Genomic DNA, 20,549 nt, shown 5'->3' on the forward strand with positions numbered 1-20,549 from the left:
TGAAAACACCCTAGAAGACCAAACCAAGCCCTCAAACCCTAATAACTTCTCATCTTCTCCTCAGTCCTCACCCCTCTTCACTTGCCCTCTCACTCCGAACGAAGATGACTGTTTGAGGGCAACCTTGATTTTCAAAAAATGAAAGAAGTATGTAATTGATGTTTGATCAAAGTAACCATTTGAAAATGATTTGTCCATGTTCTTGATTTGATAAGAGGAGAATGAATGAATGATGATTTTATACAACAAATTTAGGTTGCAGATTTATTTTTCCCACCGTTGAAAAGTCTGGCAACAAGGGCAGGGAGGGGGAAATTTAAAACTTAAATTTGCAAATGGAAGGTAAAGTCCAGAAAGCGTGTGTGACAAAGGAAATCCTTTGAGGGAAAAGATACAGGAACTGCACAAAGAATAGAGAGGTTTTGTCGCATGAGACCAAAAGTTGGATTTCATGAGAGCCGATACTTCTTTCTGCATTTGGTCGATTAGTGTTCTAATTGGCAACCTTTTGTTTTGTTAGGTGGTGAAGATGAAGGCTAGACAAGCCGATACTTCAAGATTCAAGAACGAGTTCCGCCTCTTCTGTAGCTTTCTCTTTATTTTTCTCTCACTTGGCTCTCTTTCTCTCTGTTTTTCTTACTTCATTTTTCTGTGTTTGGTTAATTTTACGATTTAATTGGCAAACTTTGAACTTTTAGGGGTTGAAGATGACGCTGTGAAAACAACAAGGGTTAAAGACGAGACTTCAAAAACTGAAAATGACGCTTCAAGTTATGTATTTTCCACTTTCCTCTGTTTTTTATGGGAATATGTGTCATTTTTAGGGTTTCAGTTTTAGTTTGTTGGATTTATAATGTGTAATTTTTCATATAGATTATGATTGTGTTTATATGAATTAGTCTTCATGTTTGATTTATCCTTGTTCATTTGGATTATTTTTGAATTATTAATTTTAGAATATTTCGATTTACATTTTTTCGAAGTTAGAATTTGTTCGCTTTTTCGTTAATTTTGAATGCTTGAATTATGTTTTCATTTTCGTTTTTTTTCATGAAGTTTCTCATGCTATAGCTTCAGATCTTATTTTTATTTTTGATTTACTGTATCCAAGACCTAGAATTTGTTAGTTTTTTCGTTTATTTTTCATGTTTGAATTATACTTGAATTAATTCTCATGCTTGAATTAGGTTAGTGGTATTGCTTGATCTGAGTTGGTTTAGTTGCTGCATTTTACTAGTGTTTTGTTGTTCTATTGGCCTTTTACTAGTTGCTGCAAACTGTATGCTGCTCACTTGAAAATATTACCCAAGTAGTTATCACTATATTATAGTGTTTTGGCAGCATCAAGTTCCCTTCTTATCCATTGAAGGGATGCATCACCTGCATATCTTCATCTTTTTCAACCCATAACATTTGACATGGTTATGTTTTGGTAAGTTATTACATAATATTTTTCATCCTTTTTTTAATCTTATGTTATCTATGTTAATTGTTTTTTGTATTGTAGGGTGCAAAATGGAGGGAGATATGAATTTTAGGATCTTTATATATTGTAAATTGAAGTGGAATAGGTTTTTTGTTTTTATGTTTGTTGTTTAGTTGTAATTTGTAAATTAAATTGTGATATAAATAAAAATTTGTATTTGGTTTTTTACATGTGATCCATGAGATTTGAATACAATTTTTTTATTCTTTGGTTCTATTTTTTTTTATAATAATAGTACAATAATAAACAATCCTAGAGTATTAAAGGGCTTTGTTCACGATCGCACAACAATTGTATAAGTTCTATTCTTTGGTCTCAGTGTCTCAGATAGAGGAGCATTTTATATGTAGAAGTTCTTTTGAAAAGATTTGAGAAACCATGAATTTTGCTTAATTTATTAGTTAATTAATAGACTTGTAAAATTTGTTCACGATCGCACAACAATTGTATACATAATTTTTCTTTTGGGTATAAAATTTCAAAATAGACTTCTAAATATATAGTTTTATATATATTAATTTACGGCTATTATGGTATTAGAGTTGCATTCGCTATTGAGGTGTTGCCAAAATAAGGTATTATATTAGTAATAAAGGCGTTGCAATAGTTATGTTAACTATTAATATAACCCCAATGTCTCAGTTTTGTAAACTAAAGTTATGTATAACGAAGGAATTTGGGGGTTGAATATTGGGGGTTGACCAAAAAAAGTGACGAAATATTTTCTGTTCAAAAATTATATAAATTGACAAAAAGAGTATCCATTTACTCATTGTCGGGTTGTATTGGGTCGGAATGGTATTGGGTCGGGTGGTAATTGGGTTGGGTCGAAATTGGGTTGGGTCATAACTGGGTTGGGTCACAACTGGGTCGGGTAGTAACTGGGTTGGGTCACAACTGATCGGTGATAGCTGGGTTGGGTCAAAACTGGGTTGGCTGCTAACTGGGTTGGGTGATAACTGGGTTGGGTGATAACTGGGTGGGCTTAACTGGGTCATTGGCGGGTGAAGTTGGGTGCGGGTTGTTTTGGGTCGGAAACAGGTTGGGTCTGGGTCGTTGTTCATGGGTGCAACTGGGCACGGGTCAAACTGGGTCGGCCCAATTCAGGTTGGGTTACCAATTCCACGGGTTAAACTGGGCATGGGTGAACGCTGGGTCGGAATGGTCGGCTTTCTAACCGACCAATCTCGGCTCGGAATAGGTTGGGTCTGGGTCGCATGCGGGTTCACCCGTGGGTCGGCCCAGTTTTTGACACCTCTAAGATTAGCATAACATATTAAGAGTTGGTCGAAGGAACAGAAAGCAATTTACAGCATATTATGGAGAGGCCGAGAGGGTATCATTCAAGGTCCTTGCTCCTGCGGCTTTAGCATTACTAATCATCTTAATGATTACTATTACTTGCCAAGGTTAATTATATTTTTTGCTCTTGATTTGCACATTAATTTTCCTTTTGCTTTACAAGTTTTTTTTCACTTTTGGCTTATATACTATTTAGATATTAGCATATACACTTAATAATATTATTTAATTATGCAGCCGATCCAGTGGATGAAATAGCATCAACAACAACTACCACTGTCGAGACACTTTTGAATTGCAAACAAGCAGGGGAATATTGTAACAAACTCGTTTCTGGCCAAGATTGTTGTAACGATTCTAAATGTGTTCAAGCTCCTCTGGTAGGTGGTCAATGTCAAAAACTCAAAAACTAAGAGTTAACAACATACTCCACAGGTGTTGGTCAACACCTTGGCTTATTTCACTTTGCGCATGCATTATCTAGCTTACTAAAAAAAAAATATGTGGATCAAGAGGCTCTAGTCGATTTTCCATGCATTTTGGTTATTCATATTGAGTCAGGGAGTCCCTTCTTTTGCCAGTTTCTTTGCTTTTCTGTCGAGTTTGTATCACTCAAGATTGAGATGTTTTCAATTTCATTGTGTGCTTTGTCTTCAATTTAATAAAGTAGATTGTATTTTGAATTCTATTTCATGTTACTTCTTCAGGTTCAATAGTGAAATCGAAATCGAATTTTATATTTAAATCAACAATCTTTAATTACTTTTAACAATGGGTTTGGATAATGGGTCACAAATGGAAGGTTATTTTGTAAGGGTCCTTGAAGGAAGACTTGTTTATTTTTAGGTGAAAAGGAAAGTCTTGTGCTATGCGTGTAATCTTAGTGTGCATATATCCGTCTGTTTCTAACCTCAAATTAGCGACGATGTCTCACCAACGTGTCTATTCCGTCGCTATATCCGTCTCAAAGCATACTTAGCAACAAATTTGGTCTATTCAGTAACGGGTTATATTATCCGCCGCTAAAAAGCTATTCTTTTGTAGTGATATGTGTGCCACAAATGCTTAAACTAATCAGTAACAACATAATTCATGGGTGTTATTGCGATACCGCATAATATGCAATGGTATATGTTATCTTGGGCATGGGCTAAAACGCTAATGAAAGAAACTGAAAAAACGCGCGCGCATATGTTGGACTTGTGCGCAAATGAACATCTCGTATGCCCAAAATCTAAACTAGGCATATATCATGTAATCTATGCATATTTGAAGTGTTTTGGTCAATTTATAGTCAAATAGAACAAAGTTTTAAGTTTAGGGTTCCTTTGGGTCATTTTAAGACAAATTGATTAACTTTCTTTCCAAAATCAACCTAACTCTTTATTTGAGCTAAAAGTGGAACTATGCATATAGCTAACCCTGACAACATCGAAAAGCCTATACCGAAGATAAACTGTCAGATAAGTGCAACATAAGATACATATATGAGACATCACACATGAATGTTTCTATGAAGGTTAAGTAAAATTGCGAGAGCAACATTCCTATGAAGGTTATGTAATTACCATGAACCTATCCTATTCCTTTTAATAAATATAGATTCATGATCCAAGTTTAGGGAATTGTGTGATTAAAATGGGGTTAAATCAGACACGTTCGTGAATAGTTTTCATGCCACGACTTGATGGCGCTGCAAAGTCATGACTCATGAGAGAGCAAAGACAGAAAAAATACTTACTTGAATGTCATCTTTACCAGCCAGTGGAGAGTCATTTATACCAACAGTCATTGAAATGGTTGCAGTCCACCGTAAGAAGTGCACGCATGACCTGAAAAAGAAAAAGAAAATTATTGGTTTCAAAAGGACCAAACATGGTAATGGTTCATCCAACATCGATACCCCCTCACTGATGAACCTAAACGACAATGAAAGGAAGGGAAACAAAAATCTTAAGCCGATCATTTAGCATAAAAAGAGAATTTATTCTTACTATTTATTACTGTTTATTTATTACATAATAAAGCAATGTAAAACAAATCTTTCCTAAATCAGTCACTCTCTTTCCTGTCTCTTCTTACTATTTGTATCACCTACAAGAATTTATTCCTTTACTTTTCTCCTTTTCTTTTTCCAATTCCCTGAATTTTTCCATTTCTATTATTGGCCCTTCCTTCCCCAAATAAAGCCTAGCTACTAGCATATATAATTACATACTTACTTCCCCATTCTATTTTTGGCTTTGGGAGTATTCAAACACAACTCCCCCTATTTAATATCCACAAATACCCATACACATCCATGTTTTAAAAATATTCTTAGTGTGCATATATATATATGTGTCTGTTTCTAACCTCAATTAGCGATGACGTCTTCACCAACATGTCGTTTCCATCACTATATCTGTCTCAAAAAGTATACTTAGCAACAGATTTGGTGTATTCAATAACGGATTATGTCCGTCGCCAAAAAGTTATTCTTTTGTAGTGATATATATATGTGCCACAAATGCTTAAACTAATCAGTAACAACATAATTCATGGGTGTTACCGCGTTACCGCATAATATGCAATGGTAGATGTTTAGGACTGGTCTAGGTGGAGCATCTTGGACATGGGCTAAAAACCTAACGAAAAAAACTAAGAAAATGTGCGCGCATATGCTGGACTAGCGCGCAAATGAACATCCTGTTCACCCGAAAAATATTAGGCCTGCTCTTCTTATACCCAGCCTGCCTAGAAAATTGCGGGCTTTGGACAATTGTTTTTGACCCGCTCCTCCAGCTCGGCCCCGCTCGAACTTTGGGCAAAAAACCAGGCTTTGAGCGTGAGTTTTAGGTCCGAAATTCTTGCTCGAATTTAAGGGCATATGGCACTAAATTATGGCCCGGGCCGGTCTAGCTCTACGATTGGGCAATTTTATTTGGCTCGGCTCCCTTTTGATCATCTATAGGGTAAAGTGAAAAACACATATGTAGTTTTTGACTAACGAGGCCCCAAAAGTTATATAATTACGGAAAAAACAACTTCACATTCTCATTTTCAGATGAAAACAATGCTAAAATATTTTAAGATAATATTCTTTTAGGTGCTTTAAAATTTTCAACTATCAATATCAAAAGTACATTACAGTGGACATAGTCAAACAAAAATAATTTATAACTGTAGTAACTAGCAATAAAACATATGTTTTTTCATGTAAAAAACTGTTCACTAACTAACATACATGTACATTATCATAAAGCATTAGACACAACAAGTTAAAATTATACTTATTAGAATAGCACCTTCACACAGTGGCGGATCCAGGAATCTAAAAATAGTTGGTCACACGGTATGTAGCTCGGAATCAGATATGGAAACGGGTACGAAGATGGAAAACACCAAAATCAAAATTTAAAAAAGGATACGACATAGATTCGGATAAAAGAAAAAACAATTTAACTAAATTTAAAAAACGGGTACGACATAAATAAGTGATTTACTGAGAACCGACAATGCAGCGGCAAGGCAACACCGACAACTGTTGACCATATTTCAACATGAAACTAGAAATGCCCATTTAAACCACACGAACTACTCAGATGTGCAAGATTTCATATCATTCACATACAATACATCTACCATCATCTAATCAAGTATATATTCATCAAACTAAAACTCAATTACATCTAAAACGCCAATATTAACAAAAACAACCCTCGTCCTTCATTCATCCCTAATGGCTAATACACATTTCTCGATTCACAATATCCAACACAAAATTCTTCATTCTTCTAAAACAACACCACCTTTAGGAATTCAATTAAATTCCACATTCAAAAATTCACATACAGCCATTTGCTAAAACGACGCCTTTTATAGTATTTTGATTAATTCAATTGAATAACATTACACAATAAAATAAGGATCTAATTCCTAATTCATCACTTTCCAATAAAGCAACAATCCACAAAATCTTGAAAACTTAGAACATCAAAAGGAAAACTTAGAACATCTAATTCCTAATTTTGAAAACTTAGAACATCAAAGGAGCTCATCAAGATTCAAGAACAGTACCTCGAGGCTCGAGGTTGCAAGTACGACTGTCGAGTGTCGAATATCGAGAATTAGGGTCTTTTTTGAAGATGGAGTGAAGGCTGGCATCCGGCAAGTACGATTGTCGAGCAGCTGATACTCGAGCAACAATGAAAGCCTGCGAATTGAAGACTTTAGGGTTCGACTTCTTCGACAACCGCGAACAGAGAAATTGAAGATTGAAGCCTTGAAGGTCATGAAATCTGAAGATTTGAACTCACGTGTGGCCGAATGACTCAACCGCCGACGACGAAGGATTAGAGAATGACCGGACCGCCGACGTCGAAAGAAGTGAACGCTTTTTGTGCTGGGTCTGGGTCTGGGTCGTGGGATTCGAGAAGGAGAAAGAGAGAGAAAGAGGCGGAAGAATTAGGGTTTAGCGTGAGAATGAGCAGCGCTGCTTTTGTTTTTTTTTTTTTCAAAAATATTAGTTGGTCACGTGACCACTTGGGACCACATGTAGATCCGCCACTGCCTTCACATGTGTTTCTTTACGTTTAACAAAATGTTCAATTTTGAACATAGTGTACATTTAGTCACACCATTATATATATATATATATATAGGGGTGAAAGTTCGGTATGCGGTTTGGATTAGGGCCTAATCCAATCCGATCCGAACAAAATTTGGATTTCAAATTTTCAATCCGAATCCAAACCAATTAGGGTTTGAATCCGATCCAATCCAATCCGAAATTTCATACTCTAGATTGGATCCGATCCGAAAATCCGATTTTTTTAAAACTTTAATTTTTCGATGAAATAGATTAAGCACAACAACATCCTAGTAGAATTAGGAAATGAGGAATTAAGAAGTGCAGTTAGTGCTTTAGGGGAAGGATTGAAGCTCTATGTGTATTGGACAATGGAGTAGGTTTTTTTATAATAAAAAATCAGTTAAGCACTTAAGCCCAATCCAGATACATAATACAAGGCATATTACTATTCGGTTATATTGGATTTTTGGATCCAATTACCCTCAATCCAATCCGATCCGAAAATCCAATTTTTCAAAAATTCTCAATCCGAATCCAATCCGAACACAGTTCGAATCCGATCCGAATTACTAATTTGGATTGGATTGGATTGGATTTTGGATTTTATCCGAATAACTTTCACCCCTATATATATATATATATATATATATATATATATATATATATATATATATATATATATATATATATATTTGTCATTGAACACTACGGAGAACTCGAAAGAACATTAGTGTTATATTATTTTACTATTATTTTCATATCAATTTGAAGCTAAGTTTAGATGAAAACATCACTAAAACAACGTTAACACTAATGTTCATTTAAGTTAATCAATTTTGAGTTACTAATATAAAATTGATATTTGATATTGAACTAACCAAAAAAAGAAAACTTAAAATTGTATTAACTAAAACTTAAACATTTGTTCTAATGTTAGATAATTAAGATAAAATGTATATTTTCATAAATCACCAAATAAATAACTTAACACAAGTAATCAGTATCAAATGCCCTGAGAGAGTTGCTGATTTTCGACCCATAGCTTGATGTAATACGATATACAAATGTATTACCAAGCTCCTGAGTGAGAAGTTGAATAAGATCTTCCCTGATATTATCTCTAATACCCAAGGTGCTTTTGTAGCTGGCCGGAGTATTTTGCATAATGTCCTCATTTGTCAAGATCTTGTTAAAATGTATAAAAGGAGGACAACTAGGTCCAGTTGTATGATGATATTGGACTTAAAAAAAGCATATGATACTGTGAGTTGGTGCTTCATCAAGCAAATGTTAGAAGGGATTGGATGTCCTAGTTTTTTTTGTGGACTTGATCATGACATGTGTCACTGTGCCTACATTTTCGCTCATGTTAAATGGGTCTTTGACCGGGTTTTTTGGAGCTCAAAGAGGTCTCAGAAAGGGGGACCCTATGTCCCCTCTGTTGTTTGCCCTTGGAATGGACTATTTGGACATGCAGGACTCTATGTTTTGTTCATGAGCAGGAGGGGTTTAAGTTTCATGCTCAATGCAAGGAGCTGAAGCTTACCCACCTATGTTTTGCAGACGGCCTTCTGTTGTTCTGCAATGGTGACTTCGGGTCTATCTACACCATGCTTCAAGGATTTCAGATGTTTTCAAATGCGTCTGGTCTTGAGGTTAATAAACACAAGCCAGAGATTTATTTTGCTAGCATGGAAGAGCATGATATTCAACGAGTGGTTGATGTTAGTGGATTTACTATGGGAGTATTACCTTTCAGATACTTGGGGGTTTCCATTTCAACCACTAAATTGAAAAGCAAAGACTGTCAATTGCTTATAAATAAAATGGTGAGCAAAATCAAAGTTTGGAGCACAAGAAATTTGTCTTTCGCTGCGAGATGCCAACTTATCAATAGTGTACCCATGAATATTCATGTCTATTGGGGGAAATTATTCGTTCTCCCTCGAAGTGTGTTAAAGGAAGTCAATAGTATATGCATATGCTTCTTATGGACAAGCACTTTTAATGACAGTAAGTCTGGAGCTGTTGCCTGGGATGAGATTTGTAAAACCAAGAATGCAGCTGGTCTTGGCTTCAGGGATATTATGTGCTAGAATATTATTGCCATAAGCAAACTAGCTTGGAGTATTGCACAGAAGAAGGATAATATTTGGGTGAAGTGGGTGAATTGCATATATATAAAGGATACCAACTGGGGGTCCTATGAAGCTCCCCCTCATGCTAGCTGGACATGGAAAAGCATTTGCAAGGCTAAGAATGACCTAAGTGCTAAGCTGAGTAGTGATTAATGGCTTAGCTTGCCAATAATCAATTCATTATCAAGAAGCACTATCAGAGCATTATTGCTTCCTCTCGTGCTAAGTAATGGACTGCTTGTGTTTGGAATAGGTACAGTCTACCTAAACATAGGTTTATCTACAGGCCTGCTGTCCAAAATAGATTGAAGACCAGAGTCAGATTGCAGAAAATCAACATTAGTGGTTCAGACAGATGCTTAGAATCACCCTGAGAGCAATGCTCATCTCTTTTTTGGCTGTGAATTTAGCAAGATCTGTATGAATATGTAATGACATGGCTGGGGATTTTCTGGAATGGGAGGAACATTCTTCATATGAGCAGATGGATCAGAGGGCGTTTCAGAGGGTCTAAATTCAAGCGCCAGGTTGTTTTGGCTACTATAGCTGCTATGGTTTATTTGATCTGGAAGAACAGATATAGAGCTTATTGGGAAAATGTAATTCACACTACTTATCACACTGTACAGGAGATTAAATACATAGTTAAACATAGGATTGTACAAATTATGGGCCATAAGATTAGAGATGTTGATAGGTGTTAGTTTGAAGCATGGTGATTAAACTGGGCAGTAAATGAGAGGGTTGTTGAGAACTTTCTCCCAACCTTTAGGTGTATTGTGGTTTTGGGCTTAATATTACTCTTAATTACCAAAAAAGAATTAACTTATACCAGCCCTCATTGGGCGGCGTCCACGCAACTTGGCGAGGATTGAGCTGGGAAGTCCGACGGGTCTTATTGCACATCATTCCCTCACACATATTTCTTTGCTGCTATTACTAGTCCAAGCTTCATAGAAGCTTTTAAACAACCATTAACACATTTTTTATGTTAATTGACTCTTCATTGAAGCATACCTTGTTGCGAAAAAACCAAATGAACCACCAACCTATCATGAGTTTTTGAAGATCTTTCAAAGTACTTTTTTCTCGTATCAAATTTAATATTTAAGTCATATCTTCTTCTAGAGTTAAATTCTCCTGGATTGTCGGCCAGTTATAGAATTGAGAGATGGACTTAAATCTTTCGAAAATGGGCAATCTAGGAGAAGATGATGAGTTGTTTTTATGTGGTGGTTGCAGAATAAACAAGGTAGGGGGACTGCAACATGGCTTCGGAAGAGGCGTTTCTTAGTCGAGAGACCATCATTGCAAATTTTTCAGATAAAGTTACTGACCTTGGGAGGAATATGGATCTTCCATATCCACCTAAAGGAGCATTTTTGGATGTTTTCGGGTGATATTCCTTGAATAAGGAGCGTCGCTGATTCGGTAGAAAACTCCCTCACTATGATTCTCCAAAATATTTTATCTAGGATATCATTCGTTGGGATAGTGGTGTTACTAATTGTTTGGACTATTTGTCCTGTGAGGTAATTTGCGAGAGCTTGGATATTCTCGGTTTTATTTTGAAGGAAGAACTCCTCTACTTTTGCTTGGGGTTGTTATATGTCGGGGTTATATTTGTTAGCGGGTTGGGAAAAGCCAATTGTCTTTCCAAAATATAATAGTTTTTTTCATTTCCCACTTTCCATTGAAGTCCTTTAGTGAAGTTTGATCTTAGTTTCATTAAGTTTTTTCATTGCCATGAAACTGTTTGGGAGGGTTTATACTCAAATAGGGATTTGGACTTTAAATATTTTTTCTTTACTAGGTGGAACTAAAGATTATTTGGATCTACTAGAATTTTTCATTACATATATTTCATTATATATTAGTATATAAATTATAACGACTGAATATTAATAAAGTATTAATTGAGACGAATCAAACAAAATTTCACATGACTATATTTTTCTTATAAATTGAGAATAATTAAGAATATTCTTTTTAAATATAAATAGTATCAAGATTCCAAGTTAGAAAGAAAAAAACAACAAAGAGAATACATTCTAATCTTGTTTGAATCTTTATATCTGTAAATTTGAATCATAATTGACGTTTCTATTAGCATTTGTAAATTTCTATGATTTTTTTTCAAGCAACTAAACATGTTGTCAATAAATTTCAACATTGTTCATGTAAGGATGACAGAGCCAAGATTTGAATATCATTTCTATGATTTTTTCTTTTGTTTTGAAGCGAATCTACTAGTGTTTGATTCTATATGACTTATTTGCAAGTAATGGCATATTTAAGACTCCAACCCACAAAGTGGTTATAGACCCACAATATGACCGAACATCTATAGCAATGCTACCTGTTCCAAATGCAGAAAAGGTGATTGGGCCACTTGAGGAATTGATCACCGAGGACCGGCCCCAATTGTTTAATAGGTTTAATGATTATAGCCAAATTTACTTTAAACACATGGGTGCTGAGGAAAGGCAGATTAATTACGTCAAAATTAATTACTAGATATGAATTTGTATAATTTGTGTGATTTGTAACTTTGTGAGTCAGTGTCATTATGTTTTACTTTTTCTTTTTCTTTTGGTAAGTTAGAATACAATGATATCAACATGTAGGGGTGAAAGTTATTTGATTGTATACAAACTGAAATCCGATTCAAATCGAAATGGTAATTCAGATAGGACCAAAACTTTATTTGGATTGAGTTTTTCTCAAAATTTAGATTTTTGGATTGATTTTGATTGAGTGATTGGATCCAAATATATAATCAAATAACCAATGAGCCCTATATAGTATATTTGTATATATGGGATTCAATTTAAGTGTTTTCAATAAAATTGATAAGTTTGTAAGAATTTATTTTTTTTGGTTAAAACATAAGTAGATTACCAAAAACCTTTCAAGAGCCACCAAATACAGCCTATACTAATCACAACACCATACAACTAAAACAGCAAACCAGAAACATAAGCTAAACCGGTTTGTATGAATTTTTAGTTGTTAGTACTGAATTTTTATGGGATTATATGAATTACTTCTGTTATCTAACGATACTTGTGCTTGATTATTTTACTAAAAGAATAGAGTTTAAAATTTGGATATTTTGAATTAGATCCAATCCAGTATCTGAAAATTCAAATTGGATTGGTTTAGACCAAATTCTGATTAATTTGGATTTGGATTGGAAGATGAAAACCAAATTTTATTGAGATTAAATTAGACTAAGTTTAAGTCCAAAGGGTACACCAAACTTTCATCATACCAAAATATATCATTGTATGATCGAGTCTTGGGAATAATTCAAGTGTATTGTATATGTGTCATTGTGTTCTTTCACAATCATAGTTCCTATCACTTTCGTCAGTAACAGAAAAATAATGACATGTAAAAATTAAAATGATAAAACCCTTTGCTTAAGGTAGTTCGTATTTTAAGCAATCTTGGAATGAGCCAAAGGGTGCCACATTATTCATCTGTTTCTTACTATATAGTAGTATTAGTATATACACTAGTATTATCATTATAACCTAATCATACTAACTCTCCGCATATATATGTGTTCGTCTTATCTGTGTATAGTTTGTATACCTTTGATAATGATTAGTACTTTACCTTCAATTACCAACTCCATAATCAATGCATGCATCACGTATATCACTTATCTCATTGTCGCTCTGCATGCATCCGGAGATCTGCCAAATTATATCAGCTCATTTCTTACGTCTTTTTTGCATGCATGATGCAGCATGCGTTATGCGTAGTACACTCGTCCTACTTAATTACTTTCTTATCATTTCTATCATCTATAAAACCAAATATATTTGCATCAACATAGCTAAAAAGATGGCTGAAATGAAGTCATCTACCCTGAAGCCGGTGCAAGAAATACTCCGAAGCGGTGTTGTGCCGGAAAATTACATACAGCCAAAGGATGAATATGAAGTTGGTGATGGCTTTGTTCCTTTGATGGACGATTTGACAATCGATTTCTCTCTCCTATCATCATCATCATCATCATCATCATCATCACCTGAAGAGCTTACTAAGCTTCGTTCTGCTCTCAGCTCATGGGGATGTGCTCAGGTTTTGCTCTTTAATTCCAAGATGAATGTTAATTGTTACCTCCTAGATCTTTTCCATATTTTATCTTTAATGAATATGTAGCCATGACTTCACTAATAATACAAGTTCTTAATTATGTGTTTGACTAGTACCCAAAACAAAGTTTCATAAGCTGGTGGATTGTTTAGAAATAATATATATCCATACAAGTTACAAGACAGACTCGTACTTCCTCCGTTTCTTAATAAGTGCAATATAGAGAAAGTGGGGGAATACCAAAGAATGTAGAGAGAGAAAGTTGGGTCCACAATAGTGTAGAGTAATTCAAGTGATGAAACACAAAAGTTGTGGTCCCCTCTTGCTTTTTGGTTGCATATTTGTAATAATATTGAGCTTTTTTTACCATTTTGAGCTTGGTTGCACTTATTATTGTGACTATTCCAAATAAGAAAAGTGCTGCACTTATTAAGAAACAGAGGTAGTATAATCTACTATGTTATATATGGATAGTACTTGATTTAGTTGTTAAGGTTGAATTTTATGGGTAGAAATCAAAGCGATCAAATTCTAATATTGAGATTTTGAGGGTGTGAATTCATTTATCGTCTCCTTACTTTTAAGGGCTCGACCAATCAAAAGGATAGATCAAAGGATCCTTTAGAGGTTAGGTCCAACTGAGTTATTCAACTTGTCTACCAAAGGAGTGTTACATGATTCCCTAATTCCCCTGCGAATTGAGAAAAGCGAATTATGATCGGTTTTGGTTCATTTTGGACGAATTGGCGAATTCAAAAGGCGAATTAGATAGCGAATTAGGTAATAATGACCTAAAGTAAAATATATAAGTACTATTGAATTTGATTAGAAAAAAAACTATATTAGTCTGGAAAACACTAATTTTATGTTACATCGACCTTATATTGCACTATATTTGTGCGCATCAATCTCGACATTAGGTTTTTGATCGATTTTGGATCTGTCCCGTTCACCTTAATTTTCATTCTTTAGCTCGACCTATATAATTTTTGGAAAAATATTTTTTATGAATCAAATTCAAATATTTCGATTTAAATTCTTCATGATTAATTCAAAATCTTAACAAAAGTTGTTTCTGTAATAGTATAATATTAAGAAGATTATTTATGTTTTTCTATTAAACCACGATAACTTTTATTATTATTAGATATTCTGTTTCGTTCCCAAAATATATGTTATACATGCATGATTTTGGCAGATAACTATTTAATAAGAGAGTGACATGTGTATTCTGTCCCTTTAATTTTTATTTTGGAATAATGTAATAGACTAGATTTAAGAAAGTATAATCTTAAGTACTCCAATTTTTATAAGAGAGTGACATGAATGTAATAGACGCTTTATTTACTCTCGTGAACTTTTCAGTTTGATAAAAAGCTCATTCTAACCAATTTCATTTTTTATTTTCTTATTTATTTTAATTTACTCTTTTGTTATGGAATTTAGCTAGTGAATCATGGTATGCCAAGCACATTGCTTGATGAGGTACAAGAAATGGGCAAGAAATTCTTCACACTACCACTAGAGGAGAAAGAAAAGTACTCCTCCAAAGGGAATAGTCTCGAAGGGTATGGAAATGACAACACGATCAGAGAAGGGAGTTTCAATTGGAATGACAAGCTGCATCTTCAAGTTTATCCTTTTTGCAAGCTTGGATATTGGCCAGGAAAGCCTGAGAAATTCAGGTAAATCACGACCTAAATCAAACTGCACCTATCTATCATTAGATTAAGTTGTATGATATTGATAAGTAAGGATCGAAATTCAGATCTACATAGACTAGCTAGGTAAACACCAATATTGCTAATCGTTGCAAGTTAAGTCGAAGACAGACAAGAATATTGTTTTACTAAGCTAAGGACCAAGTTTATTAACTAAAACCTTAAGAAAATGCACATATAACGGGATTTCAAATAAGAAAAGATGTTAGGGGGACGGGGGTTCCAACACAATTCATCAAGAGATTAGACAAGTGAGCATTAAAAATAATGGGGATTAGTACATGATCGAACACTACATAATGGAACAATAACTTCAATTCCCTAATAACTCCAACAATCTCTTAATACACGAGTAATTAGCATCTAGTATGAACTTTTGTTCTACACCAACATATCCGAGGTGAATTAAAGTCCGAAGCAAAGCGTGGATTATGCATTAGGGTGCACAATGCTCATTGTGCACCAAAAAAGAACATACCATTTATATAAAAGAACATAAATTTTTTTCAACAACTTTTCTTCTTTAAAAAAGAACACACGACTTAAAATTAAAGAACGTGTAAATTTATATTTATAAAAGAACAAATATTATAATGAAAATAACATATAGTAAATGAGCATTTATACTTAAGGTAAAAGAACATATACCTTTTAAATTTAAGTTTGAAAAAGGAATATTTAGTTGCAAAATTTAAGGAAGCAAATAACAATAGTTTTTAAAAATTATAGACTCTAAAAATAATAAAATAACGCAGTTTAAAAAAGGATGCATCATGCTTTATATGCACTTGGCAATAGTCCGAAGCCAACTAATAATCAAGACCAAGTCACAATTTCTTGTCATCCTAGTATGACTAACCCTAAGAAACTAAGCAAGACTCAATTGGCCAAAATGAATGCAACAAGTATTGGGAGAGTTCAAACATGCAATAATTTAATAATGTAAAACCACCAAAAATCCAAGCTCAAGTGTGCAAAATAATCATAGTTGGCCTTTTGAGCTTCTTGACGTTTACTTGGCCTATTTTTTCTGTTTTTCACATCCTAAGGCCCGTGGTTGTACAAAACAAGAGCTAAGCAAGGGCTGATGAGATCTGATGAATTTTTGGCGTGGCTGTAATAATTAAAAAGCCGTGAAGTGGTGCAGTGGGGAGGTTGACTCCATTGATGTCTGCGCATGGAGGGGATTTTTTTGAAGATTTGGAATACTTTCATAGCATGAATATAAGCCTCTCAGTGGCTGCAGTTTATTGGGCCTGGGGATATCTCTCTTATTTCAGCTAACCAGTAATCAACTCATAGTTTCATTCATTTTTTCACTTTTTTGTTTCATTTCAGCAGGCTTTATTTCATAGTATAGGAAAAGTTCCTTATGTATGTGACATGGATGTAATTCTAAATGGAAGGGGTCCCCTCTTTAGGGTGTGCTTAAGCACTATTAAAATTTCGCTAACCTAGTGGGGGAATACCCTACTTTGAGTTTAGAGGCCTCTTCCATTATGTTTACTATAAATAAACTGATGACTCGCAACTTATCAAAAAGAATATATGTTTTTTGGTCCATATGAGCCACGAAGGCGGTACAAAGTACAAAGAAGGGGAGGGGGGATTCGAACCTGTGACCTATCGTTCACAGCACCTCAATCTTAACCACTAGGCCAAGACATCCTTGGTTTTAAAAAATATATATATGTGAATAGAATGAAAAGTTAAAATGAATCATCCAAGAAAACGTAGGAGTTATAAAACAAGACTAAAGTTGATTTTTGTTTTCTTTTACTATTGCCAAATTAATGAATTGTTGGTTGGTTATATTCTTTTACTATTACCAAATGAATTATTATTGGTTGGTTATAGGATAACTTTACAGGAATATTCAATCAAGACAATGATATTACTTGAGACAATTCTAAAAGCTATGGCGCGCTCCTTGAATATAGAAGAAAAGAGCTTCTTTGAACTATGGGGAAATGATGAAGAAGATACGTTACATGCAAGGTTCAATTTTTATCCTCGATGTCCGAGCCCAGATCAAGTTATTGGGCTAAAACCGCATGGAGATGGAACTGTAATCACCATTCTCTTGCAAGACAAAGAGGTGGAAGGGCTTCGAATCTTAAAAGACAACCGATGGTTTAGGGTTCCTATCATCCCTGAAGCCATTGTCATTCATGTTGGTGATCTGATTGAGGTGATAATTATCGCATATATATAGCACATTACTCTAATATTGTCTTAAGGTCTTATAGAGGTGATCACGGGCCGGATTGGGTTTTGGCCAAAAATAATCACCCAGGACAAAGTCTTAGGTGGAATGTTCCGTGCCAAAATCCGCTAAATTGGGCCAAGCCAAGCCATACAAGCTTTTCGGGACATTGTCAGGTAGGGCCAAATAAAATTAGCCTAAATTTTCATATTCTAGTCGCCTTGAAGGCCGAAAAATTGCGTCCAAAACCCGCCCATTTAGTTGAGGCTCATGTTGATCACCTCTAAAATCTTAGCATGATTATCACTGCATTCTTCTCCTTTTACAAATTTTTTAGATAGAGTTGAATAGAAAGCAAAATCTGATCTCTCGAATAAATTTCTCCCACATAGTTCCAAATCACATTATGTCAAAAAAGTTGTTTAATTGATTACTTCACATAGGAAGTTTCAATTACCTTGTGATGAGTAGCTCGGCAACTCCTCGCTTAAATCGATCCGGTGCACAATATTTTATTGTGTAGCATATGTCGAATATAATCAATTTTTATCAGATATAATTAGTTTTTATTTGATAAAGTCATTTTTTAATATGATATAATCTTGTATAATTAGTATTTGCATATCTTAGTCAATTTTTATATAATATAGTCAGTTTGGTTTCATAATAAATTAGTGCGAACCAGTTTCACCACAAACTTGTATTTTTAAATGGGAAGTGGAATTACTCATGAATAACAACTTTTTCTATATTTTAGTCAACTAAACAACTCAATAGTTCGTAGTTTTAGCTTCTTCGCATGTTTTCTTATAGAAACTAGCGAAACACATAGTATATCATACTTCTACCTCTAAATAAGCGCAACATTTCTTTTTTCATGTTTGCAAACATATTCGACCATTAAGTCTTTATTTGTATATCATATTTTTATTGCAAGATTATTACAAAATTCCAAGTGTATATTGGTGTGAATATATGATTAATTTTTGTAAACTTTGTATTGCAGATAGCAAGTAATGGTATCTTTAAAAGTCCGACGCACAAAGTGGTCATAAACCCAAAATATGATCGGATCTCTTTAGCTATGCTTCCCCTACCAAACCCAGATAAAGAGATTGGGCCACTTAAAGAACTGGTAACTGATGAAAGGCCCCAATTATATAAGAGGCTCAAAGACTATGGCCAAGTTTACTTTCAGTACATCTCTTCAGGAAAAAGGCAAATTAATTTTGTGAAAAATAATTACTAGATATTTGGTTCAATTTGTTTTCAGCTTAAATTTTCATGTTGATAAACCATTTAAATCTATTTAGTGTGTAGAGATTAAACAGTCACATATGTCAATAATGTAGATGAGATTAAATCTACCTGTGTGTGTAATGTACCTAAGATTTATATTGTTTGCTTGTCAAATTAATGCTGTGAATTATCTTTTCCAAAAAGTTTCCATGCATATTACGAAGTCTAGTTTTTTTCACTCTTTTGGTAATGTAGACATGTAGTATTGAACCTAACAGACTAACATGGGAGATCAGAATCAGTCTAACGATAAGTACAAGTGTACAACCTTTTCTTTGGAGATCCTATTAACGGATTAGTCTTAATATACTTGCGCAATCACCATCCAAATTTTGCGAAAGGTGCATATTTTAAATCATAAATAATTCTATTTTTCTATAAGTAAAAATTATAAAAAAATTAATATTATAAAAGTATAAGTCGAGACGAGTCTAAAAAGATCATACATGATTATGCATTGCCTTACATATAATTCACAAAAAAAACACTCAAAAAAGAGTGTGTGGATAGTGGAAAAGTATCATGTCAAGTATTTGGCATGAAGAAACTATTATTTTGCTCTTTATCATTTTAATGACTAAAAATACGGGAGTAAATAGATTGCGAGTTAAGAAAACAATGACAAAAACCTAATAAGCTTGCGATCTATTTTGGACTCATTTTGGACTAGGGACCCGCCAAACATATTGGATCTAGGTACAAATTCGGATTTTTAAGACCCTGTGGGTCTTAGGCAGGTCTAAGTCCAAATCAAAATTTAGGGGTCTGGGCCTGGATCGACCCGCCCCAAATTGAGACCTGATCAATGTCCATCCGTATAGTAATTTAGACCCGCAAACAAATCCACTTACTGACTCGCATCCAAACAAATCGACTAATGTATTTGATTTTTTTAGTGGGCTCGGGTAGCCAACACAAGAGATATGCGTGAGCTGGTCGGGTAACGGGCCGAGTTTTAAATTGAAACAAGTACCTGCATTTCTAGCTAGGGTTGTTCAGAGTGTGTTATGGACTGCACCAAACCGCAATTCAACCCAATTTTTTGCGGTTTAGGTTTGTTTGCGATTTCTAAATTGTGGGTTGGTTTATGATTTCAAGCAATCCACAAAACTATATATTTAGATGAATTTTTTTTCTAAGAAAATAAAGTCTATCTATTTCTTATTTTTTTAATACATTAGACAAAAGTCATTGATTAGATGAGGTTAGGGTTCATTTCCTTCTTTTAGGTCTTTCACATATAATTTGTTCCTATCGCGGGAAAAAATGTCTTAATTCTTAGATCACAAAACTCGTATTACGGATGGAAAAATGGTTAAATTGCACCGCACCAACCCGTTTAACGTGATGCAATTTGGATTGCTTTGGGCTAAAGTACGGTGCAGTTATGATTGGAAAGATGTCAAAGCACATACTTTCTCAGTTTCATTTTAAAAGCAACAAATGGGTATTATTTATTAGATTTAAAATATTCATTTGTTACATTTAAAACGAATTGGAGGAAGTATTACCATTTTGGTTTGAAATTTGGATTACATTTCAAACTGTACAAGCCACCAACCCAATGCACGAAGAGTCCTATAGTGACAATTTTGTTTTGTTTTTGAGATTTTTTCTCCAGCTGTCTTTAAAATTACTAACCCAAGCACCCAGCGACACACGGCTTTCTCTTATTGACCACTTTTGCAATTGTAGCATCTAAACTTCCCTCCAA

At 34.4% G+C, this 20,549-nt stretch overlaps 1 protein-coding gene and 1 long non-coding RNA gene across 2 annotated transcripts; both read left to right on the forward strand.

Moving 5' to 3' along the window:
* Window positions 1–396: 396 nt before the first annotated feature.
* LOC125499612 (uncharacterized) lies at window positions 397–1,653 on the forward strand. The gene is made up of 2 exons (XR_007276562.2): window positions 397–770; window positions 1,508–1,653. It is a non-coding gene; the product is annotated as an uncharacterized LOC125499612 (long non-coding RNA).
* Window positions 1,654–13,242: 11,589 nt separating this feature from the next.
* LOC104898427 (jasmonate-induced oxygenase 4) lies at window positions 13,243–18,898 on the forward strand. The gene is made up of 4 exons (XM_010685513.2): window positions 13,243–13,594; window positions 15,056–15,294; window positions 17,188–17,521; window positions 18,543–18,898. Exons 1-4 carry the CDS (start codon window positions 13,244–13,246, stop codon window positions 18,783–18,785), a joined length of 1,167 nt encoding a protein of 388 aa, XP_010683815.2. The 5' UTR covers window position 13,243; the 3' UTR covers window positions 18,786–18,898.
* The last annotated feature ends 1,651 nt before the right edge of the window (window positions 18,899–20,549 follow it).

Source organism: Beta vulgaris, chromosome 7, assembly GCF_026745355.1.
Source record: "Beta vulgaris subsp. vulgaris cultivar EL10 chromosome 7, EL10.2, whole genome shotgun sequence".
Lineage (NCBI taxonomy): Eukaryota > Viridiplantae > Streptophyta > Magnoliopsida > Caryophyllales > Amaranthaceae > Beta > Beta vulgaris.

What these genes read in the sequence shown, in the direction of transcription:
- LOC104898427 (XM_010685513.2), top strand. Translation starts at nt 13,244, where the DNA reads ATGCATGATGCAGCATGCGTTATGCGTAGTACACTCGTCCTACTTAAT. An exon ending in GCTCATGGGGATGTGCTCAG is followed by an intron (nt 13,595 to 15,055) that starts GTTTTGCTCTTT and finishes TATGGAATTTAG; the next exon opens with CTAGTGAATCATGGTATGCC. An exon ending in ATGTTGGTGATCTGATTGAG is followed by an intron (nt 17,522 to 18,542) that starts GTGATAATTATC and finishes TTTGTATTGCAG; the next exon opens with ATAGCAAGTAATGGTATCTT.